Source organism: Macaca nemestrina, chromosome 12 (assembly GCF_043159975.1).
Source record: "Macaca nemestrina isolate mMacNem1 chromosome 12, mMacNem.hap1, whole genome shotgun sequence".
Lineage (NCBI taxonomy): Eukaryota > Metazoa > Chordata > Mammalia > Primates > Cercopithecidae > Macaca > Macaca nemestrina.
Genome location: NC_092136.1, coordinates 32,754,557 through 32,782,107, shown reverse-complemented (window position 1 = coordinate 32,782,107; position 27,551 = coordinate 32,754,557). Strand labels below are relative to the sequence as shown.

The following is a 27,551-nucleotide window of genomic DNA, read 5'->3' as shown; positions in this document are numbered from 1 at the left end:
GGATCCACGGAAAAGCTGTATCATTATTAACATTGCTAGACTCGATCACTTGATTAAAGTGGTGACCTTCAGGATCCTTCCAATGTAAAAATACATTTTGCTATTTGTAATTAATGTTATCTGTTTGAAATTGCATGAATATCGTCTTCCCAACAATCATTATTCCACTAATTACTTCATTTTACTTTATGTCTTCCCCATTAGGCTAAGCTTCACAAGGGCAGAGATTTTGTCTTGTTTATCATTGCTGTATCCTTAATGCTGAGAAAAGTGTTTGCACATAGTAGACCCTCAATATATATTGAATGAATCATCATTAGTTAAATACTTCTGTATTCTCTAAGAGACTATGAACAACTTAAGGACAAAGGTAATGTTTTCTTAGTTTTTGTATTTGTAGAAAATAAGCACAGTACTTAGCACATAGCAAAAATTCTATCTATTTTAATTTTTAAGGACCATGGGTAAGTCAGTTACAATATATATGCCTTACTCATTTTCCTTATGTATAAAATGTTAAAAATGCATCTACTTAACTATATTAATAAGATATACTAAAATTTATTTTAATATTTCTTTCTAAAGTAAAATATAGTAAAGTAAAACTCCTAATTTTAAAACAAGGCTCTCAGGAAAAAGTATTAAATTATGTAATATATTAAATATAAATTTCTGTCAGCTTTTCTTTGTAGCTTACATATCTAAAGGCATTTTACTGATACAATGCTAAAATACCAAACTACTTTTTAAACAGTACATACTTATTTTTACCTGTAGTGCTTTTAATGTTTCCTTCAATCCTTCTATTTCTTTTTCCTTTATTTCTGTAGCAAGCTGATATTTTCCCTTTAAGTAAAAAACTGTATTTCAGTACTTTCCAATGTAAATGATAATACAAAAGGGTAAAATATAAGAGCTCAAGAACGAAAATCTCTATTTTAAACCAAATATTTCACAGGCTTTAACCTTCTATCTGTGTGACAAATTACACTTCTAATGATTTCAAAATATAAAATTACAATAAGGCCTTTATATGGTTACAATGATCATGAAATAGAGTATCTTATTATAATGACAAATCATTTTATCAGTAGAGCATCCTACCCAAGAACTTAGACACTTTATAATTACTTAATTAATACAACTAGAATAAATACATTCTAATTAATAAGATACAGATGCATTTGTCTAATGAATATAAAAACATGAGAATTTTTACAGAAGATCTTTGGCTAAAAATAAACTATAAGTGATTATTACTAACAGCATGTTCATTGAGATAATAAAAACATGTATTAACTATTAAATAGCTAGAGAAAATATTTAGTGTCAGATAAATTTCTTTTTTTTTTTTTTTTTTTTTTTTTTTTTTTTTTTTTTGAGACGGAGTCTCGCTCTGTCACCCAGGCTGGAGTACAGTGGCCGGATCTCAGCTCACTGCAAGCTCCGCCTCCCGGGTTTACGCCATTCTCCTGCCTCAGCCTCCCGAGTAGCTGGGACTACAGGCGCCCGCCACCACGCCCGGCTAATTTTTTGTATTTTTTTAGTAGAGACGGGGTTTCACCGTGTTAGCCCGGATGGTCTTGATCTCCTGACCTCGTGATCCGCCCGTCTCGGCCTCCCAAAGTGCTGGGATTACAGGCTTGAGCCACCGCGCCCGGCCGTGTCAGATAAATTTCTAGGTTTGTTGGAGCTTTATCCCCTTTGCCAGTTGGTCTGCACCCAGTTGCAAGTCATTTCCATATTTTTTAAAGACAGTAATTCCAGTGAAAAAGCACTAAAAACATACCATGGTTAATAGAAACACTGCACTGAATGGTAAGAACATTAATTTGGGACCCGAAGAGGTCTGGGTTCTAGTCTCAATTTTGCCACTTCAAAGTGACACCTTTGGCAAGTCATTTAGTCTTGTTAGGCCTCTGTATTCTGAACTCTAAAATGACGGAAGTGAAGTAACATGATTATATCTTCAGTCCTTTCTAAGATTTTAAGCAGTTAACCACCTCCATTAGTTTGTTACTAATGCTCTTTTCTGTTATGGCAAACAACGGATAATAAAAGGCATTTAGCTATGTTTTAAATTATTTTGTAAAAATAAATACCTTTTAATAGATAGAAAATTTTTTAAAAAAATTATAAATACCTTTTCTTCTTCCAGGGCATACATCTTCATTTGCAACTGATAAACAATTTTAAAAATTAAAATAAAGGGAGATAAACTGTTAACAGTGATCTACACTGGTCACTGAGACTAAAGAAACACGTTATATATCTATATTGTTTGAAATGGAAATAATGTGAATGTTATTTTCAGATTCAGAAAATAAATAATAATGATATAAAATGAGAAAAAAAGCCAGTCAGTAAAGTAAATGAACTTTGTATTTATTTATTTGAGATGAGGTCTTGCTATGTTGCCCAGGCTGTACTCCAACTCCAGGGCTCAAGGGATCTCCCACCTCAGCCTCCCAAGTAGCTGAGACTAGAGGCACACACCACTACACCCAGTTCAAAATTAGCAATTTAATCACACTGATCAGAGACACCAATTATCCTTGAAAGTTTTGTTTTTTCCTCCAGAAGTTTTTCTTAAATGTCTGAATATTTTGCCATCCACTCCTAAATCACAGCTTTTATCATTTTCCAAAGGTACAATTTTGTAAATCAGTATCATTTGTATTATCATTGACAGTATTTATGTTCAAAAATTTGTGCAGCTAACACATTATGACCTGTTTAAAAAAATAATAACATTTTAATGGCCAGGCATGGTAGTTCATGCCTGTAATCCCAATACTTTGGGAAGCTGAGGCGAGAGAATTGCTTGAGCCCAAGAGTTTTGAGACCAGCCCGGGCAGTATAGTGAGACTTCCTTGACAAAAATGTCCCAGCTACTTGGGAGGTGGGAGGATCGTTTGAGTCCTGGAGGTGGAGATAGCAGTGAGCTGAGATCAGGCTACTGCACTCCAGCCTGGGCTACAAGGCGAGACTGTCTCTAAATAAATAAATAAAAATAATGACATTTTAGAACAGAAAAACTAAAGTACACACACCAAAGGAAAATTATGAAATATTCTAAGCAACACAAGAGTATTAGGCAACATTTTCAAGAAATGAAATTTTTCTTTGGAAATTTCCTATTTCCTTTTTCTTTTTCTTTCTTCTTTTTTTTTGTGAGACGGAGTCTCGCTCTGTCGCCCAGGCTGGAGTGCAGTGGGGCGATCTCGGCTTATTGCAAGTTCCGCCTCCCGGGTTCACACCATTCTCCTGCCTCAGACACCCAAGTAGCTGGGACTACAGGCACCTGCCACCACGCCCGGCTAATTTTTTCTTTTATATTTTCAGTAGAGACGGGGTTTCACCGTGTTAGCCAGGATGGTCTCGATCTCCTGACCTCGTGATCCGCTGGCCTCGGCCTCCCAAAGTGCTGGGATTACAGGCGTGAGCCACCGCGCCCAGCCGAAATACTTACTTATTTATTTATTTATTTATTTATTTATTTTGAGACAGAGTCTTGCTCTGTCGTCCAGGCTGTACTGCAATGGTGTGATCTCAGCTCATTGCAACCTCCGCCTCCTGGGTTCAAGCAATTCTCCTGCCTCAGCCTCCCAAGTAGCTGGGATTACAGGCTCCGGCCACCATGCCCGGCTAATTTTTGTGTTTTTAGTACAGACAGAGTTTCACCATATTGGCCAGCCTGGTCTGGAACTCTTGACCTTGTGATCTGCCCGCCTTGGCCTCCCAAGGTGCTGGGATTACAGGCAAGAGCCACAGTGCCCGGCCTCCTATTTCCTTTTTCACACTCCTCACATTCAAGATCCCTTTCTTTAAACACACACACAAACACACACACACACACACACACACACACACAAATTAAAAAACAAAGAACCCAAGAGCACTTTCTCCTCTACCCTTCAGATATCTGAGTATCCTTATCTTGCCCAAAGTCCTTTGTGACAGCAGAGATGTGGACTTGCTCTTTCCTAGAGAATACTGTGATACACTTTGGGCTTTTGCTTCCCTAACCTTCAATTAAAACTCCCATAACCTTGGTTAGTCCTATCTCAGATTAAAGGAAGAAAGTCATTTGCTTAAAAAAATTCATACATCTACACACACTTGTATTATAAAGATGAAGATAAATACAGGAAAGGAAAAATGAAAAAATAATGATGTGAGATAGAGATAAGGAAACTTTCAGAGGATATTTTACATGAGCACATTTTCTTAAACTATTACAATATTTTCTTACTAGGAACTGAAGAGAAATTTTAGTCAAGAAGAGCTACAGATTTCAAATTAGCTGAAGGTATGTACAGCGATTTATGTCTTGATTTTTTTCTCATTTTCGTACTACTATTAGTTACTGATGATTGATATTTATGGAGGCTACAGTGCATAATAATCATCTCTTCTAATCCTTGACATCTCCCTACTTGCATCTCAGATTTTGATCATAATGTTATAACTCTACTTTGGTACAGGGGTACTATGGAAGAGGCAAGAGCCTAGGAAGTTCTACTAAAAGAAAGAGGAAAGGGGAAAGAACAACACACACATCCCACTCACCTAAATTATTTAGGACAGATGAAAATATATCTTCATCTCCAAGAAAATAGTTTTCCCAATTTCCCTCCTTAACAAACTCATTCTACTACTTTACATTTTATTCTCAGTTGTGATTAAAAATTATTTTATTCATTTCCTACTTCCCATAATACCTTGTTCTCCTTTTTGTCTTTGGTGAGTATGGAGAACAGCTTGCCATAATATTCATGGGAGGGGGAGGAAATACAATATTTAAAATGGTAGTATTTGTCTATCCTTACGAAATTACCTGCTTTTTAAAAACTGCCATTGCTTCCTTGTGTTGCTCTGCCAATGTTTCCTTTTGATTCTGAAGAGTTTCCTGTTTTAAAAATTATGACAAGTTAAAATATACATTCTAGCAACTCTCTTTCAGCTTTAAATCTTAACTGGGTTCACAATTTAAAGTTAACCATACCTTTTACATATATTATTTTGTGTTCCTGGAATTCCACTTTAAACCAATTTTATGATTATTTTTTGAGAGAGGGTCTCACTCTGTTGCCCAAGCTGGAATGCAGTGGCACAATCACAGCTCACTGCAGCCTCGACCTTCCCGGGCTCAGGTGATTCTCCTGCTTCAGCCTCTCTAGTAGCTGGTATTACAGATGTCTGCCACCATGCCCGGCTAATTTTTGTATTTTTTGTAGAGGCAGGGTTTTGCCATGTTGCACAGGCTAGTCTCAAACTCCTGGAAGCAAGTGATCCACCCACTTCGGCCTTCCAAGATGCTGGGATTACAGGCATGAGCCACTGTACCTGGCCCAATTTTATAATTTTTTAATTGTCATAGAATCATCACATAAGCATTTTGCTTTATGTTGCTTTTTTCATGGAAAAAAAACACATTGCTTCTAAAATTTTTAAACTTTGGACATTATTTGCTCCAAAGCGTTCTCTAAGAAAAATATCTTTTAACCAAAAGTAATTAAAATTAACAAATTAACAGTCCTAGTATACAAGCAGACTATTGTCTTAGAGTTTCAAAAACAACAACAATAACAACAAAAACCAGTTTTATGATCTAAGCAGAAATGCTTACCTGGCAACATATACACCTTTAAGTTCATTGGAATAATTTTTTACAAACCAAAACTACCACAGAGAATTTCTGAAAAAAAATCTATATATGATTCCATTTCTCTTTTTCTCCTTCTCCTACCTTTTTGGTGGAAGTTGCATGTTCTGTTCTTCCTATTCTAGATTACTTTAACGTTCTTCTATTTTTATCAAAGTTAATAATTCTCATCATTTAAAAATTAGGTCTAAAAGTGGCAACCACTTTCAAATTTTTCTGCTGTTTGCTCCAGATTTCTAAATAATACATTGAGTTAGCAATTTAAAAAGTTTATCTTTTGACCTCTTATTGATGACAGTAGTGGCCCATCTGGAGCCACCGTTGTGAGGATGCCAGCTGCAGCAAGGGAGGTGCAGCCAGGGCTACGACTCTGCGAAGTCATTTGGGGCTGGGAACAGGTGAAGAACCCAAAGCAAATGCAACAAAAACAAAGATAAATAGATGGGACTTAATTAAACTAAAAAGATTCTGCACAGCAAAAGAAATAATCAGCAGAGTTAACAAACAACCCACAGAGTGGCAGAAAATCTTCACAATCTATACATCTGACAAAGGACAATATCCAGAGTCTTAAAAAAAAAAAGATATGTGGCCGGGCGCGGTGGCTCACGCCTGTAATCCCAGCACTTTGGGAGGCCGAGGCGGGCGGATCACAAGGTCAGGAGATCGAGACCACGGTGAAACCCCGTCTCTACTAAAAATACAAAAAAAAATTAGCCGGGCGCGGTTGTGGGCGCCTGTAGTCCCAGCTACTCGGGAGGCTGAGGCAGGAGAATGGCGTGAACCCGGGAGGCGGAGCTTGCAGTGAGCCGAGATCGCACCACTGCACTCCAGCCTGGGCGACAGAGCGAGACTCCGTTTCAAAAAAAAAAAAAAAAAAAAAAAAAGATATGCAAATGGTCAACAAGCATATAGAAAAATGCTCAACATCACTAATGATCAGGGAAATGCAAATCAAAACCATCATGTGATACCACCTTACTCCTGCAAGAATGGCCATAATCAAAAAATTAAAAAACAATAGATGTTGGTGTAGAGGTGGTGAAAAGGGAACACTTTTACACTGCTTGTAGGAATGTAAACTTGTACAACCACTATGGAAAACAGTGTTTAAAGATTGCTTAAAGAACTAAAAGTAGATCTACCATTTGATCCAGCAATTCCACTACTAGGTATCGACCTGGAGGAAAAGAAGTCATGATACAAAAAGGATACTTATACATCCAGGTTTATAGCTGCACAATTTGCAGTTGCAAAAATATGGAACCAGTCCAAATGCCCATCAATCAACAAGTGGATAAAGAAAATATGGTATATACACACCACAGAATACTACTCAGCCATATAAAGGAACGCAATAATGGCATTCACAGCAACCTGGATGAAATTGGAGACTTTATTCTAAGTGAAGTAACTCAGGAATGGAAAACCAAACGTTGTATGTTCTCACTTAAAAGAGGCACCTAAGCTATGAGGACAGAAAGGCCTAAGAAAAATACACTAGACTTTGCAGAATCAGGGGAAAGGGTGGGAGAGGGGTGAGGGATAAAAGAATACACATTGGGTACAGCATATACTGTTCGGGTGATGGGTGCACCAAAATCTTGGAAATGACCACTAAATAACTTATTCATGTAACTAAACACTACCTGCTCCCTAAAAACCTACTGAAAAAAAACAAAAACAAAAACCTAAACAGTGCCCCTTTCTGGGTCTTCCAGCTGTCATAAAGCTTTCTACCTATTTGTACCTCAGCAGTATAGACAAGCCCTTAATGCTCTAACAGAACACCATGGGAGTCATCAGGGTCTAATTGCTTATTACAGTCTTCCCTTAGACTTAATGGCAAAAGCCAACTCCTTATCAAGGGCAGTATTAGCAGCTGTCAAACTAGTAGAGGCTTCTACTAATGTGGTTTAAGGATTTATTTAGACTTCATGATACCTCATGCTGTGCAATCCTTGTTATTTACTAAAAACACATTTCTCAGCAAGCAGGTTCACCTCCTATGAACTTTTATTACTTTCTCCCCTACACATCTCCACCCAGTGCTGTAATATCTGAAAGTCTACTAACAGGAAGACAACACATGATCTCACTTATATATGGAAACTAAAAAAGTCAAACTTATACAAGTTGAGAGTAGAATGGTGGTTACAAGAAGCTGGGGAGGTAGAGTCTGGGGTGGAGGGAAGGGAGATGTTGATCAAGGGGTACAAAGTTCCAGTTAGATGGGAAGAATAAGTTTGCGATCTACTGCACAGCATGTAGTAAACATAGTTAATAAATATGTATATTTCAAAATTGGTAAAAGTAGATTTTAAATATTCTCACTACAAAAAAATAAGCATTGAGGTGATGGATACATTAATTAGTTTGGTATAACCATTCCACAAAAATGTATACATACACAGGTATATCAAAACATCACATTGTAGCCCATAAATATATACAATATTTATTTTTCAATTAAAATAAAGATCTAAATAAAAAATAAAGAGGCATGAAAACTGAAAAAGAAAAACTAATTGCTTATTTCTCTTTAATTTTTAATTGCACAAACTATGCAATAATACCGTTTGACAATTGCCCCCTAAAATTGCCAATAAGTCTGTCATATAATCTTACCTAAGCTTACATACATGTATATAATAATTTACTTTTTATGTGTTATTCATTATAAATATGTATATATATACTGTTCATTTTTTATATAGCATATATAAATGCTTGAATAGAAGCAGGTTAAAATGCTTTTATATCTTAATGAAAAAATATACTAATGTAGTAAGAGAAATGGGGATTGAACAGAACACCCACCAAACTTTCTTTCAAGAAATATTTTGATAATCAATAACTTCCTATATAAAGTATATCTCTTTGATCTCTATTTCTAATAAATGTTACTCATAGACAAGTTTAACAAAAAGCCTGGTACTGTTTTTCCAGTACCCAAAGAAAGGGAAATCTATAACGAGTTAGTCTCTGTCTGAACAATAACTGTGCTTCAGACAGATTTATTAGAAACTCCCCCAGATTAAATTTACATGTAATCTTGTTTGTTGATAGGTCATTTTTTGAAAGTAAAACGGAAAAAGTATCAGGCAGGATATACTGCAACAGTGTCAACTGACCCCTAAATCGTGACTCCTTACCAGAGGTTAAACCAGCCCAGATGACAAAACTTATTCTACTCATCAAAGCTTGCCAATTGTCAAGACATTAGAGAGTTAACATTAATAGCAGCTATGCCTTTGGTGTAGTCCATGATTTTGGAATAGTGTACAAATAATTAGGGTTTCTGATCTCAATAGGAATCCCAATTTCATTTTAAGTTTTCTAATGCTTCCTTAGGGGATGGCTATCATAAAGTCACACTAAAAGGGATAACATTAAGGCCAGAGGAAATATCCTAGCTAATCTTATGACATACAGTCCTGGCCCCCATGATATCCAAAAAGTCAAATCTTTGAAGACGTTTTAAAAGGTTATTTTGGAATGCCTACAACTGGCTCCAGAGTCTGAAGAAAAAAACGTGATAATAAATTACAAAAAGAAAATATCTTTCAGGACACTTTCAGGACAGACACTTGGTGGCACCAGAGGACCTCAATAGAACTTTGTAAAAATTTTATAGGAAATTACCCATCAGAGCAAGGACAAATTGAACATTATACTCAATTAGCATTGGTGGTGAAATTTTACTAAAATTGCTGAGGATGTCTCTGGTATATAGCTGTCATTAGCACTGTCCTGGTAAAATTGTTATCCTTGTAAATCCAAGCCTTAGGGTGCCTATAAACACTTCCAAATGGATTTCCTAAAATTAACCCCTAGAATGCGTTCTGAATATGTTCATCATTGCTTCCATCTTCTCAGGATGAACTAAAACTTCTTGCCAGAGAGCTACAATTCTGTGAGTAGAAAAAAAAATTACTTGATTTTGTGTTTACAACCTGAGGATCTCCAGGGACTGGGTTACTCATTTTACTGGGACTTCATTAGAGAACTTTGCAAAACCTTGTCATTTACTTAGAAATTCATTGCCCCCATCATCCTCAAACTTGAAGAAAAGTAGAGAGGACTAACGGCACACTGTATCTGACACACTTAAACTTCCATGACCAAGGTTACCTCTAACTCATAACATCATGAAGTCCATACTCCCCTACATTCACTGGCTTTTACCATATAAACTTGTTAAGAGTTTGCCCTATGAAGTTGGCTACTTCGCCCTTCATTTTGGACATTTCTTTACTTCAGAAAAATGTGGCAAAGTACTCCAAGGGACTAATGTAATATGTTTCAGAGTCTAATCACAAACAGATAAAAGTTGCTTTTCTTCTACATGACCAAAAGCTCAGAGGTAGTGTCTTCTGGAAATGACCTCAGAGAGGAAAAACAAACATCCTGAAACCATATTGGAAATAATCCTACCAAGAACTTTGACTGCTAGCCCAGTGGTTAAACCCCTGGGGAATAGATCCTTGAATTCATGTCTCCCAGATGAACAGACACTAGGTTTCACTAATACACAGAATGCCATTCCATCAAGAAATTTAAATCTAAGGAGTCTTGAGAAAGCTTCAGAAGCAGACATCTTCAGAAAGAAACAGCTACCATTCAAGAGGTATGGATCAAGACAGCCTCTACCCAAGACCTACGGAGTCTGTTTTTATATGGACCGTGAACCAAGAATGGTTTTTATATTTTTAATGGGTTAAAAAGAAAAATAAAAAAAGAATAACATTTCAAATCACCTGAATATTGTATAAAATATAAATTTTAGTGTCCATAACGTTTTATAGGAACATAGCCATGCTGATTCATGTAAGTACTGTCCATGGCTGCTTTTACACTATAACAACAAAGTTGAGTGGCTGTGACAGAGACCATACCGTCCACAAAGCCTGAAATATTTACTAGACGGCTATTTACATAAAAAGCTTGCTAACACCCTACCTAGATAATCAGAGCCAAAGATTGCAATGCTTTTATTTGCAGGCTTTTGTTCTTTATTTTCTGAGATACTTTCTTTCCCCTTTCTTAATCCAGCCCCTTAAGTGAGTAAAAACATAACATTTATTAACCATGATGGTTTCAAAGACCCTTATCCTTAATATTGCTTTCTATATTCTTGGCCACTCTATGGTGTGAGTACAATTACTAATGGAAATTTTTGATTTGGGGATGGCCTCTGTTCTCTTGATTTAATATAGGTATTCCTGGCTGCTGGCTTAAAAGTGATCTACAAGTTCTGATAATAAACTTTTCCTTAGTGTTTTTCCATGTTGGTGTGTTCAGAAGTGTGACTTCTGGAGTCTTAAATACTGTTGGATAGCCACGGTCCTATAAAATGATCCAACAAATTATGATCCAACAAAAGGAAAAACTGATACACACACACACACACACCCCCCACCAGAAACCACCTACATGTCATCATGACTCTTCATCAAGCAGCATAAATCTTGATTGATCACATCCTAAATAACAATGGTTTTTTTTTTTTTTCCAGCTCAGGTTGAAGAAGCAAAAGGGGACTGATAACTGAAACCACCTGCATCAATATAACAGAGCTATTTGGAGTAAGAACTGAGAATACCTGTGTCAACACAACTTAGTTTTTTGTTCCAGGAAATCTTTGCCCAGTAAATATAAGACTATAAAAACCAATAAATTGTATCACTGTTTGTTTCAGGCAACTGCTGCAAAACAACTTATCTAAGACAATGGTTTATTTGGGTAAACATCTGGTTTATCAAACAACTATTCTCAAGAGTAGCTTCAAGAGCCTCAATGTTGCTACATTCACAATCCTAAATACTACGTTACAAAATTTGCCCAATTCCCATCAACATCCTGCCTTAAAAGAACTGCCTAAATCTACTTGCACCTAGACCCTATAACCCTCTACGTAGTCCAATACTGATTTGCACCTTTTGAAATACTAAGACTCTGTAGTGTTTTCACTTATTGCAATGAGTTTCAATAAACACACCTGCTTTATTAACAAGTTCTTTGGTGATATTTGAGGGAATGCAACGAGGCAGTTCTAATTTACACTCCTAACAACAAATGAAAGTTCTTGTTTTTCTAAAATTTGGTAAAGGTAGAAATCTGGCTTTTTCTTCAGATGAAATCCAGCTCTAATACCATTTCTTGAATAATCTGTTCTTCCCCACTGATTTAAAAGCCACTGTTAACATTCACTAAATTGTCTTATGTATTTGGATCTATTTCTAGATTCTGTTGTGTTTTACTAACTATGTACACTGCACCAAGCTATTTTAATTATGACAATTTATATTATGTTTAAGAATCAAGTATGACTATTTCATTCCCTTCTTTTTAAATAATTTCCCAGTCACTCTTATATGTTTATTTCCACATAAACCTTAGAATAAGCTTAACATGTTCTTGACATTGTAAATTGGATTTATTTATTTTTAGAGACAGCGTCTCACTCTGCACTCAGGCTGGAGTGCAATGGCACAAACATAGCTCACTACAGTCTCAAACTCCTGGGCTCAAGTGATCCTCCCACCTCAGCCTCTTGAGGAGGTAGGACTACAGGCACATGCCACCATGTCCTGCTAATATATGTATTTTTAAATAGAGACAAGGTCTCACTATATTGCCCAGGTCTTGAACTCCTGGCCTCAAGTAACCCTCCTGCCTTGGCCTACCAAAGTGCTGGGATTACAGGTGTGAGCTACTCACTGCAGTTGCTTGTTAAATTGGGTTCATTAAACTTACTGATTACCTTAGGGATTGTGATAACTTTATGCTGTTAGCTCTATGCAAAAACAAGATATTACTTTACATTTTAAAATCTGCTTGAAAATTAGTTGTACTTAGTATTTACCTATTCTTTCCCTCCATATTATTTCCCTCCATATTCTTTCCCTCCACAGATAGGTCTGTTTCATACTTGTCCTTCAAATAATTCAACCCTGATTTTACTCCCATAATCTGCACAACCTTTGGATCTGTCTAACCTCGAAATTCCAATTATTTCTAGTTTTGTCTATCCACTATCACCTGACTTCTGATTCTGATGTTACCCCCAATTCCTGTTTCAATATTACCAAACAATGAGAACAGAAATCAGCATAATTACACTTCCAGGTTTTAGTTGTTAAGATTACTCTGATGGAACAGCATGAGAAACACTATCATAAATGCTTCAATACAGATAAAGCTACGGAGAAAATAAGAGCTGACACTATTTTTTAATATTTGGTTACATTATGTAATAACACCCTGGGAAAATATGGTACTACTTATGAGGTTTCATTGCTTTCAAAATATTCTCATTCCCCTGTAACACACAATGTGTTTCTCAGATGTAAAATAGTTTTCAGAGTTATTCACAGTGCTGTATCAAAAAGCCTGAACAAAATTTTTATTCTCAGTTTTCTGGAAGCCTAAATGTTACCAACAGCTTTAGTTGGGATTTTCTTGAGATTTTATTTAAATAATCCACTAACCCCTGAATCTGTTAGAAAATTTAAAAATTAACTTGGCAATAAGGATTAGAATACATTTTAAAATAGATGCTATAAATACTAATCTGAGAGAAAAAAAATACTCACTGTATTAGTCAGCTTTCATACTGCTATAAAGAACTGCCCAAGACTGGGTACTTTATAAAGGAAAGAGGTTTAATTGACTCACAGATCAGCATGGCTGTGGAGGCCTCAGGAAACTTACAATCATGATGGAAGGAGAAGGGGAAGCAAGGCACCTTCTTTACAAGGTGACAGAAAGGAGAAGTGCTGAGCGAAGAGGGAAGAACCCCTTATAAAACCTTTAGATCTCATGAGAACTAGCAGGAGAACAGCATGGGGAAACCACCCAAATGATTCAATTACCTCCACCTTGTCTCTCCCTTAACATGTGTGAGTTATATGGATTACAATTCAAGATGAGATTTGGCTGGGGACACAAAGCCTTAACCATATCACTTACCTTTTGCCATTTAAGTTCCTGTGTCTCCACAATAATTTTACCAATCTGCTCTTCATAATGAATTTCTGCTTCCTAAGTCAAAAAGAAAAAGAAAAGTGCTATAAAAATAAAGACTTTAAAACTTCCAGTTTCAGCTCTTTCTGGAGAGATAAAGAAATAGCATACTCCCACCTTTACAACAAGAAAAAAATCTAGACAAACTGCAAATTAAATAGACAAGTCCATCATAGAACTGAGGTCCCAGATCAATCAAGTACCCAAAATCTGGATAGAGACACATGCCTAGAGAAACAGAATCCTGACATTTGCTTACCTGGGACATAAGCTACCGAGGACTGGTAAGAAGTTTCAATGAAAAGTCCTTAATAAATTGCTAAAGGTAGAATGTAGGCTACTGTAAAAATATGAATCTCCTGAAATAGAGAGATTTACACTTTCTAGCAGGCTTTTCTTCTAGGAAACATACCAGGTGCTTACAGAAAAGATTGAGAAAAATCCTATAAAAACTTTCCCCTGCAGCACTGGCTATGCAGGGGAAGAGCACTCACAAGCCATCTTCCCTATTTCCTCTACAGATCAAAACCCTTAATCTGCAGAGGGGAGGGCAACAGAAACTATAGCTAAAAGCACTAGTGGAAACCCTCTGCAGCTGGGCAAGGGGACCAAAAGTCATCACTAAAAATTCTACCTAGGCAGACCTATCTTCCTTATCTCCTTTAAGCAGCAATTGGGAAGAGGAGGACTGGGAAAACAAGGCAACAACAGTTCTTTCATTGTGAGAGGGGCAGGGATACATGCTAGGCCCAGCATTACATACGAAGGAGGGACCAAACACTCATGAAGATCTCATCCTGAGACTCAGGTTCACCTAAGACTAAGGTTTAATGAGAATATCAGAGAATGCCCTTCTTTCCCTATCTTCCACCACCACCATGCCAATAAGCATCAAGTAAAAAGAACAAGGAGATATAGCAAGGAGAGCTGCAAAGACAGAGTTTCTCTGGGAAGCAAGACAAAGAGAAGATTCAAAGTCAAGTGGGAAGGCCCAATGCCAAGCAGGAAGCAGTCATTTAGAAATATTCTCTGGTTTTGTTTAAAATAATGTAATACTCCTGAATTCGCCCACATCATAAACATAAGGTATCATTAGAGAAATCTGAAGCTTCTGCTGAAAACTTTAACAGGCAGAGTAGAAAACTACCTGGTTTAAGTATTGAAGGTGTGCCTCAACAAACACACACAGAGCCCTTCTGCAAAAACTAGGAGATTTTTTTCCCCCTTTGGTTCCTTTGGTATTATTTAAAGAAATCTCTGCAATCACTAGCTGACCACTAAAATAACAGCAAAGTCAGTAGCCACACATAACAAAGACAACAGACTACAAATTAGTTCAAATACACACTAAACAAAGACAAGAAGCAGGAACCCTAGAAAGTGAGAAGAGTCGATTTCCAGAGCTGCCATATATCCAAAATGTTTTCAACAAAAGTTACAAGGCATGCAAAGAAAAAGCAAAGAGTAGCCATTATAAGGGAAAAACATTAATGGAAATTATACTTTAGGAAGCCCAGAATTGGACATAAAACTTTTTAAAAAATTATTTTATGTTCTAGGGTACATGTGCACAACGTGCAGGTTTGTTACATATGTATACATGTGCCATGTTGGTGTGCTGCACCCATTAACTCATCATTTACATTAGGTATATCTCCTAATGCTATCCCTCCCCCCTCCCCTCACCCCACAACAGGCCCCAGTGTGTGATGTTCCCTTTCCTGTGTCCAAGTGTTCTCATTGTTCAATTCCCACCTATGAGTGAGAACATGCGGTGTTTGGTTTTCTGTTCTTGAGACAGTCTGCTGAGAATGATGGTTTCCAACTGCATCCATGTCCCTACAAAGGACATGAACTCATCCTTTTTAATGGCTGTATAGTATTCCATGGTGTATATGTGCCACATTTTCTTAATCCAGTCTATCATTGATGGACATTTGGGTTGGTTCCAAGTCTTTGCTATTGTGAATAGTGCCGTAATAAACATACGTGTGCATGTGTCTTTATAGAAGCATGATTTATAATCTTTTGGGATGGCTAGGTCAAATGGTATTTCTAGTTCTAGATCCTTGAGGAATCGCCACACTGTCTTCCACAATGGTTGAACTAGTTTACAGTCCCACCAACAGTGTAAAAGTGTTCCTATTTCTCCACATCCTCTCCAGCATCTGTTGCTTCCTGACTTTTTAATGATCGCCATTCTAACTGGTGTGAGATGGTATCTCATTGTGGTTTTGATTTGCATTTCTCTGATGGCCAGTGATGATGAGCATTTTTTCATGTGTCTGTTAGCTGCATAAATGTCTTCTTCTGAGAAGTGTCTGTTCATATCCTTTGCCCACTTTTTGATGGGGTTGGGCAAGGACTTCATGTCTAAAACACCAAAAGCAATGGCAACAAAAGCCAAAATTGACAAATGGGATCTAATTAAACTAAAGAGCTTCTGCACAGCAAAAGAAACTACCATCAGAGTGAACAGGCAACCTACAGAATGGGAGAAAATTTTTGCAATCTACTCATCTGACAAAGCTAATATCCAGAACCTACAAAGAACTCAAACAAATTTACAAGAAAAATACATAAAACTTTTAATCAAACTATTTTAAATATGGTCAAAGAGCTAAAAGAAACCATGTACAAAAATGTAACTATTAAAAAGATAATAAGCAAATGCTACAAAAAACTTCACAGTCATAAATTTGGCAACTTAGAGAAATTGGCCAATGTCTCGAAAGCCACAAACTATCAAAACTCAACCAAGATAATACAGACAATCTAAACAGCCCTGTAACTATTAAAAGAGTTGAGTTTTTAATAAAAAAGTCTAAGAAATCTTCAGGCCCAGATGGTTTCACTGGAGAATACTACCAAATATTTAAAGAATTAGCACCACTTTTACACAGTCCCTTCCAGAAAAGTAGAAGAGGAGGAAACACATACTAACTGATTTTATCAGACCTATTTACCATAATACCAATACCAAAGACAGCACAAAGGGATTACTCTGACCAATATTTCTCACAAATTTTGATGCAAAAATCCTTAATAACATATTAGCAAATAGAATCCAACAATGTAATTTAAAAATTATACACCATGACAAGTGGAATTCATTGCAGGTATGCAAAGCTGGTTCAACAGTTGAAAATCAATCAGTGTAATTTATTACATCAATATGCTAATCATATGATCGTATCAACTGACACAGACAAAGCACTTAACAAAATTCAACATCTATTCTTGATAAAAACTCTGAACGAGTTAGGAATAAAAGATATTATCCTTGCTTTTTGTAAAGAGCATTTACAAAAACCCTACATTTGGCATCATATTTAATGGTGAAAGATTGAATGCTTCCACTTTAAGATCAGAAATAATGCAGGGATGTCTATTCTCATTGTTCTTATTAAATATAATACTGAAAGTTTTAGCCACTGCTATAAGGCATAAACAAACAAATAAACTGATTGGAAAGGACAAAATAAAACTACCTCTATTTGCAGATGATATGATTGTATGCATAGAAAATACCAAGGAACCTACAAAAAAACTCCCAGAACTAGTAAGTGAATTTAACAAGGTCACAGGATACAAGATTAACACACAAAAAACAATGTCACATTTCTATATTTTAACAATGAATATGCAGAAACCAAAATTTAAAATGCAACTTATAATCACATCAGAGAAAATGAGTTATATAAGTATACACTTTGAAAAGCATTTATAGAATTTGTATGCTACTATATACAACATAAATTAATTAAAAACATGCTGAGTGAAAGCACCCTTACCCAAAACAATACACAATGATGATTCCATTTAAATGAAATGGTGGAACAAATAAAACTAATTGAGTTTGGTAAAAAATCAAGAGAGTAATTATCCCTTGGGGTGAGCATTAAGGATAGCATTTGCCTGGGAAGAGGGATGAGGGAGCTTTCTGGGTTGATGAGAATATTTTACGTCTTCATAAGGTTTCAATTATACAAGTGTATTCATCTGTCAACACTCACTGAATGTACAGCTAAGATGTGTACATTTCATTGTATATAAGCTTTAGTGTAAGGAAAAATGCTGTAGAGAAATAGTAAACTCTTTGTAATGATATTTATTTTATTTTTTATTTTTTGAGACAGAGTCTCGCTCTGTCACCCAGACCCAGCCTGGAGTGCAGTGGTACGATCTCGGCTCACTGCAACCTCTGCATCCCAGGTTCAAGCAATTCTCCTGCCTCAGCCTTTCAGATAGCTGAGATTACAGGTGCATGACACCATGCCCGGCTAATTTTTATATTTTTAGTAGAAACGGGGTTTTACCATGTTGGCCAGGCTGGTCTGGAACTCCTGACCTCATGTGATCTGCCCACCTCAGCCTCCCAAAGTGATGTGATTATAGGAATGAGCCACTGCGCCCGGCCCATGATATTCATTTTAAATATCAGGAGGAAGTATACTGATGTCTGCAATTTACTTTGAAATCATCAGAATGAAGCCAAAAGAGGGATACACAGATATGTGATAAAGCAAAAATAGTAAAATGTTAATGTTGTATGAGTGTTCACTGTAAAAATTCTTTCAGTTTTGCTGTGTGTTTGACAACTTTCATAACAACATGTTGGAGAGAAACCAAAGAGTAGATATTAACAGATAACATATGTGCTTTTTAAATGAAATATTTTTCTATGACTCACTCTTTTATTTTATTTTTATTTTTATTTTATTTTATTTTATTTTTGTGAGACAGAGTCTCGCTCTGTTGCCCAGGCTGGAGTGCAGTGGCACAATCTCAGCTCACTGCAAGCTCTGCCTCCTGGGTTCACGCCATTCTCCTGCCTCGGCCTCCCGAGTAGCTGGGACTACAGGCACCCGCCACCACACCTGGCTAATTTTATGTATTTTTAGTAGAGACGGGGTTTCACTGTGTTAGCCAGGATGGTCTCGATCTCCTGACCTCGTGATCCGCTCGCCTGGGCCTCCCAAAGTGCTGGGATTACAAGCGTGAGCCACCACGCCCGGCCTATGACACACTTTTATGTCCTTTGATTTATTATACATATACACACATATACACACTTATGCTATGTTACTCAAAGGTAGACTTTCATGAAAGTTGTCTCATTTAGAACTTTTTTAGCAGCAAGTAACAACAAAATCCAGCTCACAATGGCTTATGGGAGTTAGCATCTCATATGAACAACAGTCTAAATGTAGAGTGCTTCTACAATTGATTATTTCAGTGGCCCACTCAACAATATCACCAATACTATGATTCTGCCCATCTTTCCATTTTGCCATTATCAGTGACTTTCATCATGCTTTCCACCCCTCATGGTTGCAAAATGGTTACTTTCATTTTAGGCATTAATGACAAGTCAGAGAACATCTTGCAGTAGAAAAAGTATATTCTCTTAATAAAAGGTTAACAAAACCTTTCCCAGAAGCTTCCCAACACGCATTCCCTAGTATTTCATTAGCCATAACTGGGTCACATACCCTCTCCTAAGCCAGTCATTGACAGGGGAAGTATATTGGATCTTTATATGTGATTAATACCAGTGAGGACTTATCTGACTCACATTCATGAGAGGTGGACCCTATGACACAATTAGGGTTTTTCCAACATGGAAGAAGGGAGGAAATCCCTACCAACAGTATATACTACAAGATATATAAATGATTAGAGATTACAATCTCTTACAGTAATACCTTTCTATTATCAAAACATATTGAAAAAGGAAATAAATGTACATATATACATTTGTTCTGGGAAGGACTGTACATAAAACATGCATCTCTTCTCAAAGCAGCTGGACTGAAAATGTACAAGATACTGTTTTCATCATGTAGGTCTGGTTCTCTTTTAACCACTTCTCTTTCATTGGTTAGAATGGGTTCTGAGGTCTTACCATGATCTAGATATTGTTCTAAGTACTTTTTATTTATTGATTAATTTAATCTTGGACATAATATGAGGTAGGTTCTCTTATTATTGCCATTGTATACATAAGGAACCTGAGATAGCAAGAGGGTAAATAGCTTGCCTAAAGTCACACAGGAGGTAAACAGCAGAGCCAGTATTCGAACTCAGATCATCTGTCTCCAAAGTCTCTTAAATGCTGCATTACATTACCTTGAAGAGACTGTGGATGCTGCAGAACAGTATGGGTTGTTATGATACATATTCCTTTCCTTCAAAAACTTCAGAAATTAATCTTTATATCCCCTCAAATTTAGGAAACCATTCAAAATCATTTTACCTATGTTAAATATGCAAGCACAATCTGGTTATTTGGTAAAACATCTCAAAATAAAAACTAGAAATATTTGTTGAATGAAAAACAAAAGAATTTAAGAATTGCTATGAATGTTCTAATATTAATAGATACTTTTCTATATCAGAAATCTTTGTCATAGATTAAGTTGACAAATGTGAAAATAGTAGTTTAAATACTATTAAGAAAGAGATTTGTTTAAATATAAACTTTTAGGCTAGCCCATGAATGTTAGAAATATTTATATTGAGTACTTTTCAGACCAAGAAACTATCTGGAAGAGTGATTAGTATTTTCTTAGAAAACATGAGAAACTGAGTTGAGCAATTTCGTAGGAGGTGGCTTATGAGTTTGAAAAGGAATGTACAAGTACCCAGTTACAATTTTGCCTGCTTGGACATGTGCCTGGTGTATGTACCTAAATCTGTTCAGGGTCAAGAATTGAAGAGGCCTGACCAATACATAGCCCATCTTGTAAAACTACAGCCTGAAGCAAACACTTTAAAAAAGGCATGACACTTTCTAAAGGTTATAAAGAGTAAATAAACCATCAAATTACTCCTCTTTTATTGTTTTTGTAAAAACACTTATATCCTTGTAGTCCTAAGGCATCTAATAAAAAATAAACACTTTTAAGATTCTGTATTCTAGGTACTTTATTGAAGTTAGAGATAACATTTTTATTAAATTTAATATTTTTTCTCATTGACATTTAATAATAATTTTTATTAATAACTTTTAAAAGCTGCTTAAAGAATAAATAGAAGAAAAAATTAAGGCTCTAATAAAAAGTTAAATAATAATTTTTAACAGAAAGCATAAAGTTAATAAAATCCTACTCTAGTACAAGTATATTCTAATGCTATTTTTCTGCAATGTGGCTAAAACCCATTTTATCTGTTTTCCATGTGGTATAAAGATATACATTCTACAAATCATAATGATCAGAAAGGGGTATGATTCTATCCATACCGTTTTTAATTTTATGGTGTATTGAAATGCTGCTTAATGTTATTTACCACAAATACCATTAATTACCCAGTTTTCCCTCACACTTTTCTTAGAAAGTCATTATTTTAAACCACCCAAAACTCCACTGACTTTTATTTACTGCTAATTTAGAATTCAAAAATTTATTCTTTGGATATTTAACAAATTTAATGTGCCCTTTCTGAACTACCCTAACACTTTGCTCATGATTCTATTATGATACATAATAATACACACTATGTGATAGTATAGTCATTAATTTGCATGGCATGTGATGCCCATTAAATTTTCAGTTCTCTTAAGGCATAGATTGAGAAATGGCTTATAAAAGGTTATCAAATTAATGCATAATTTAAAAGCCTAAAAGATTTGTGGTAGAGATCTTTTATCCCCATTGTAGAGATGATTTGGCTCAGAAATATGTTTTGTTTTAAAACTTTCAACTTACTTCCTATTTTTAGAATCCAGTAGATTTCATGTTGAAATCTGGATTTCTAGGTTCTCTTCAATAACTGAAAAAGCTGGATAGCACAGAGCTTATTTTTCTACATGCCAATAATTACTTGGAGCTGAATGGCAGATGTAGGTTGAACTGAAGATATAGGCTTTCCAGGTCAAAAAAATTCCTGCCCTACTCACATCACGTGTCAACTGCCTGAATTCTGAAGGAAGGTGTCTGTTACTTGTTACTTCTGTGCTATATTACTGTGCATCCCCACTCCTTATCAATAATTCTATCTATGTGATAAGGACATGTATCAAAAATGATGTCTAACTTCTAAAATGCACACATTGTGGATTCAATATAAACTATTTTGTTGATTCGGACTGTTAATTTGTAGATCATTATAAATTTTAAACATTCCATTTTATTCAAATATTATTACCATTTTAGGTTAATACAGAAAAAAATGAGTAATGTCCCCTCTTACTTTTATTAATTACTATACAGTTAAGAAGTGAAATACAGTTCAGCGAATTAAGAAGATGTCTTTTTTATTTTTTTTTTACTTTTCAGTAATCCCCCCTTATCCATGGGTTCACTTTCTGAGGTTTCAGTTACCTGCAGTCAACCATTGTCCAAAAACAGGTTAATATAATACAATAAGATATTTTGACAGAAAGTGAGACCACATTTGCATAATTTTTATTATAGTATATTGCTGTAATTATTCTATTTTTAGCTGTTTTTAACTTCTTGTATGCATAATTTATAAATTAAACTTCATTACAGGTATGTGCACATAGGGAAAAACAGTATACATTGCACAGGGTGTGATACTATCTGAGGTTTCAGGCATCTGCTGCAGGTCCTGGAACTTACCCCCACAAAAATAAGAAGAGACTACTATATCTTGTTGTCCTACCTTCTAGCTTATAAAACACTTACGTGTTTTGCTCATTACAACTAAAGACATTTTGCTATCTAACCCTTTACAATATAACTCAATTTTATGTTAATAACTTTATTCATTTCAGCTAACTTATACATGTTAATGGAAGAGCACTGGACAAGGAATGGGGAGATGTGAGTATGAGTCTCTGGGTTTTAGGTTGGTCTAGAAGGTATCTCAGGTCACTTTCATCTCTAAATTTCTACAATTTCATGATCCTGCAAAAAGACTGATGATGTAGAATACATCTCCAAGATCATACAGAGAAGAGAACCATAAAGAAGTAATCCTGATAATCAGCATCTGATAGTTCACTAGAGGCTGAGAAACAGGCAGATCCACCAGCAGTCTTATGAGGATAGGCTTAGTGTTCAGGGCCCGCCAAGGAGGAGGGACTCTGGCAAATATCCCAGAATTTTAGTTGGAACTCCAAAGAGCTACACTCTTAGAGTAGAAAGTGGAAATAAACTACTCCTCACAAAGATGAAAACAGCTTCCAGGTAACTCAATCTCTGACTAGTAAAATAATCTGCCCAACTCCAACTTCCAGAAGCAAAAGTAAATCTCTCTAAAGAAAGATAATACCATCCAAAGCCTCAAATTTCCTTTACAATTTTTCATGCACAAAGTCAGTCATTGAATCAAAATTTACTCTATTTCACCGAAGATAAGGTCAAATGACCAAAAACCAAGAGAAAAAGAGAGACAATAGAAATGGATCTACAAGAAGTCCAGATATTGGATTTATTGATATAGACTTTAAAACATATATGATTAACATGCTCAAGGAAATATATAACAAAATGAATTTCCACAGAGGACTGAAAATTATAAAAGACAAACCAAATGGAAATATTAGAACTGAAAAATATAATAAATCAAATTAAGAACTCAATAGATTGAGTTTATCAGCAGATTAGACAAATTGAAGAGAGGATTAGTAAAGTGAAAGGACAGAAAAAAATAGCTAGACTGAAACAGAGAGAAAAAAATACGGAAAACATAGACAAAATAAACAGTAATAATATAGAAGACTTTAACAAGACTGACAAAGTTGATCTATATAATTCATATTCACAGAACACTGCACCTAACAAATGCAGAATACACATTCTTTTCAAATTAATCAGTGTTAGAATATTTACCAAAATCAATTATATGCTTGGCCAGAAAGCAAATCTCTACATATATTAAGTGGCTGCAATTATATGGACTATATTATCTGATACAGTGGAAATAAGCTAGAAATCAACTTTTTAAGTTAGCAAAAAATAAAATACTCAAATATTCTTAAAAGAACTATACATCTAAATAGCCCATATGTTGAAGAATAAATTATAAGAAAATTAGAAAATAATTTGAATAATAAAAATACAATATATAAAAATTAGGATCCAGCTGAAGCCATATTGAGGAAAATTTATAGTCTTATAAATGCCTTATATTAGAAAAGAAAAAAAGGTGAAAATTAATAAGCTAAATACACATCTCTACAATTTTAAAACAAAAATAACAGCCAATTAAATAAAATAAAGGAATGAAATAATGAAGATAAGAGCAGATATTAATAAAACATAAAACAAATATACAGTGGAGAGAATCAAAGCCAAAACTTAATTCCTCGAAAAGTTTAACACAACTGATAAATCCTTGGAAAGACTGATCCAAAATTCCTACTCATCCATTATATCCCAAATGAGTTATTCCTTCCATGAAGCTTCCCTCAATCCTCCAGTAAAGTTATGCATTTCCTTATCCATACTTTCAGAATATCTTGTGCACACCTTTTTTTTGCATGATACTATAATAAGCGCTAAAACTTGGCATAATAAGTCCTCACTAAATGTTAAATGAGCCACCAAATATAGTTTGCTTGCTTAATATCTCTTAAAAATAAAAAAGAAACCGTATTCAATTTGTACTGTACTATTTATTGAATTTTCACTGTTTCAAAGTCCTAATATTTTTAAATTTTTTATTGTGAAACAATTTTAGATTTACAGAAAAGTTGCAAAGATAGTAGAGAGTTCCCGTATACTCTTCACCCAGCTTTCCCTAATGTTAACATCTTAGGTTACAATGATACATTTATCAAAGGCTGAGAAAATAACATTGGTACTACACTATTAATTAGAGCACAGAGTTTATTTCAGATCTCACTACTTTTTCCACCAGTATCTGTTCCAGGATCCAGTCCAGGTTACCACATTGCATTTAGTCATCGTGTCTCCTTAGATTCCTCCATTCTGTCAAAGTTTCTCAGTCTTTCCTTGTTTTTACTGATTTTGACACTTTTGAAGAGTATTATTGAGGTATCTTGTAGAATGTCCCTCAAATGGGGCTTGTCTGATATTTTTTCATGATTATACTAGGTGTGGGGGAAAAATGTCATAGAGAATAAAGTTTCCTTTTCATCACATCGCATCATGAATATTTGATATTCATGTGAATCACTGATACCAACATGAATTATTTCTGGAGATTTTAACTTTAATCATTTAGTTAAGGTAGTGTCTTCCAGGTATCTCCACTGTAAACCTAGTATTTTTTCCCTTACGTATTCTAGTCATTAGAAACAAGTCACTTATTCCACAATAGGGTGGGGTGTTAGGGCATAGAATTAAGCTCTGCTTCCCGGAGGGAGGAATAGCAAACAATTTTGAACAAGATATAAAATCACTATAGTAAATTACTAAATAATCTGGAAAAAATATTGTGTGACTATGTGACTACCTTGTTTTGCCTTAAAGTTTCAGCCATCAAACTTGGCATTCATCAGTGGATACTGACTGCAGCAATTTTTTTTTTTTTTTTTTTTTTTTTTGAGATGTTGTCTCACTCTGTCGCCCAGGCTGGAGGGCAGTGGCATGATCTCGGTTCACTGCAACCTCCGCCTCCTGGATTGAAGCAATTCCCTGCCTCAGCCTCCTGAGTAGCTGGGATTACAGGCACCCGCCACCATGCCCGGTTAGTTTTTGTATTTTTAGTAGAGATGGGATTTCACCATCTTGGCCAAGCTGGTCTTGAACTCCTGACATCGTGATCCACCTGCCTCGGCCTCCCAAAGTGCTGGGATTACAGGAGTGAGTCACTGTGCCTGGCCTGCAGCAATTATTACTGTGATTTTCTAAGGGTGATTTTTCTATTTCTCCTTTTCCTCCTACATTTAGTAGCTGAAATTCTTTTGTAAATAATTTTCCCAGCTGAGTGTGGTGGCTCACGCCTGTAATCCCAGCACTTTGGGAGGCCGATGCAGGTGGATCGCTTGAGCCCATGAGTTTGAGACAAGCCTGAGCAACATAAGGAGACCTCATCTATACATAAAATTTAAAATTTAACCAGACATGATGGTGCCACCTGTGGTTCCAGCTACTCTGGAGGCTGAGATAGCAGGACTGCTTAAGCCCAGGAGGTCAAGACTGCAGTGAGCCATGTTTGTACCATTGCACTCCAGCCTAGGTAACAGAGCAAGACCTTGTCTCAAAATAATAATAAATAAATAAATAAATAAATAAATTCCCTTCTCCCCAATTTATCTATTTAATCATTTATTTATATTAATAGGGGATCCAATAATATCATTATTTTGTGGTTCAAATTGCTCCAGTTTTAACCGTGGGAGCTCTTTCAGGCTGTCTTGTGTATCCTTTTGACATCATTTTAAGTACTTCCTTACTTTCCAGCACTACAAGATGCCCAGCCCTGAAATAAGTCACGTCTCCTGGTTCCTTTTACTAGGAGTCCTGGTTTCTTTTACTAGATAATAATATTTAGATCCCAAGGTCTGGGTGTCAGTTTTTCTAGGCCCCCTCGGCAGAGAAAGCTAGAAAATATATGTATATATGCTAACCCACGTATACACATGTCTATATTTATCTTGCTATCTGTATATAATTAAACCATGAATTCATACTGATATCTCCAATTCTTTTGTTTTTTTTTTTTTAAATGGAGTCTCACTCTGTTGCCCTAGGCTGGAGTACAGTGGTGTGATCTTGGTTCACTGCAACCTCTGCCTCCCAGGTTCAAGCAATTCTCCTGCCTCAGGCTCCCAAGTAGCTGGGACTACAGGAGTGCACCACCACACTCGACTAATTTTTGTATTTTTAGTAGAGATGTGGTTTCACCATGTTGGCCACGCTGGTCTTGAACTCCTGACCTCAGGTGATTCACCTGCCTCAGCCTTCTAAAGTGCTGGGATTACAGGCATGAGCCACCCCGCCCAGCCCAATCCTTTTTTTTTTTTTTCAACTTTAAGTGCCAGGATACATGTGCAGGATGTGCAGGATGTGCAGCTCTGTTACATAGTCATAGGTAAAGGTGTGCCATGGTGGTTTGCTGCACAGATCAACCCATCACCTAGGTATTAAGCCTAGCATCCATTAGCTCTTCTTCCTGATGTTCTCCCTCCCCATCCCTGCCCCAATAGGCCCCAGTGTATGTTGTTCCCCACCATGTGTCCATGTGTTTGCATCATTCAGCTCCCACTTATAAATGAAAATATGCAGTGTTTGGTTTTCTGTTGCTGCATTACTTTGCTGAGGATAACAGCTTTCAGCTCCATTCATGTCCCTGCAAAGGACATGACCTCATTCCTTTTTACGGCTGCATGGTATTCCATGGTGTGTACACACCACATTTTATTTATCCTGTCTATCACTCATGGGCATTTAGGTTGATTCCATGTCTTTGCTATTGTGAATAGTGCTGCAATGAACATACGTGTGCATGTATTAATATCTTTATAATATAATGATTTATATTTCTTTGGGTATATACCTAACAATGGGATTGGTGGATCAAATGGTATTTTTGCCTTCAGATCTTTGAGGAATCACCACACCATCTTCCACAATGGTTGAACTAATTTATACTCCCACCAACAGTGTAAAAGCATTCCTTTTTCTCTGCATCCTTGCCAGCATCTGTTGTTTTTTTGACTTTTTAATAATCACTATTCTCACTGGCGTGAGAGATCTCCAACTTTAATGCAGCAGCAAAGAGCTCATTCTAGACTTCCCCTTTGCTTATTTGTAAATTCTTTCAACTGTGAAAAAATCTACCTAGTTCTCAGTATCTATTTGCTTATTTCTTCAACTCTAGTATACCTGTAGTTTCAGAATTGCTGACATGTACCCACTCAAGAAACAAATTTACCAAGTAGAGACACTGTTTATGTACCCTTCTTTTTGTCTTT

At 36.0% G+C, this 27,551-nt stretch overlaps 1 protein-coding gene and 1 long non-coding RNA gene across 6 annotated transcripts in view; one reads left to right on the top strand and one right to left on the bottom strand.

Moving 5' to 3' along the window:
- The window catches only part of LOC105471512 (uncharacterized), a 32,668-nt gene extending 20,722 nt beyond the window's left edge, over positions 1–11,946 (top strand). The window contains exons 2-3 of the long non-coding RNA XR_981187.3: positions 4,259–4,312; positions 11,187–11,946. This is a non-coding gene — a long non-coding RNA (uncharacterized lncRNA). The remainder of the gene's footprint in view (positions 1–4,258; positions 4,313–11,186) is intronic.
- Positions 1–27,551, bottom strand: part of LOC105471513 (coiled-coil domain containing 73) — a 265,590-nt gene that overhangs the window by 85,585 nt on the left and 152,454 nt on the right. For all 5 annotated transcript variants that reach the window (XM_071074899.1, XM_071074901.1, XM_071074900.1 and 2 more), the window contains 4 exons: positions 13,643–13,714; positions 4,841–4,912; positions 2,144–2,179; positions 772–846 (listed from right to left, as the gene is read on the bottom strand). In XM_071074899.1, the coding sequence (XP_070931000.1) occupies positions 772–846; positions 2,144–2,179; positions 4,841–4,912; positions 13,643–13,714 (255 nt within the window). The remainder of the gene's footprint in view (positions 1–771; positions 847–2,143; positions 2,180–4,840; positions 4,913–13,642; positions 13,715–27,551) is intronic.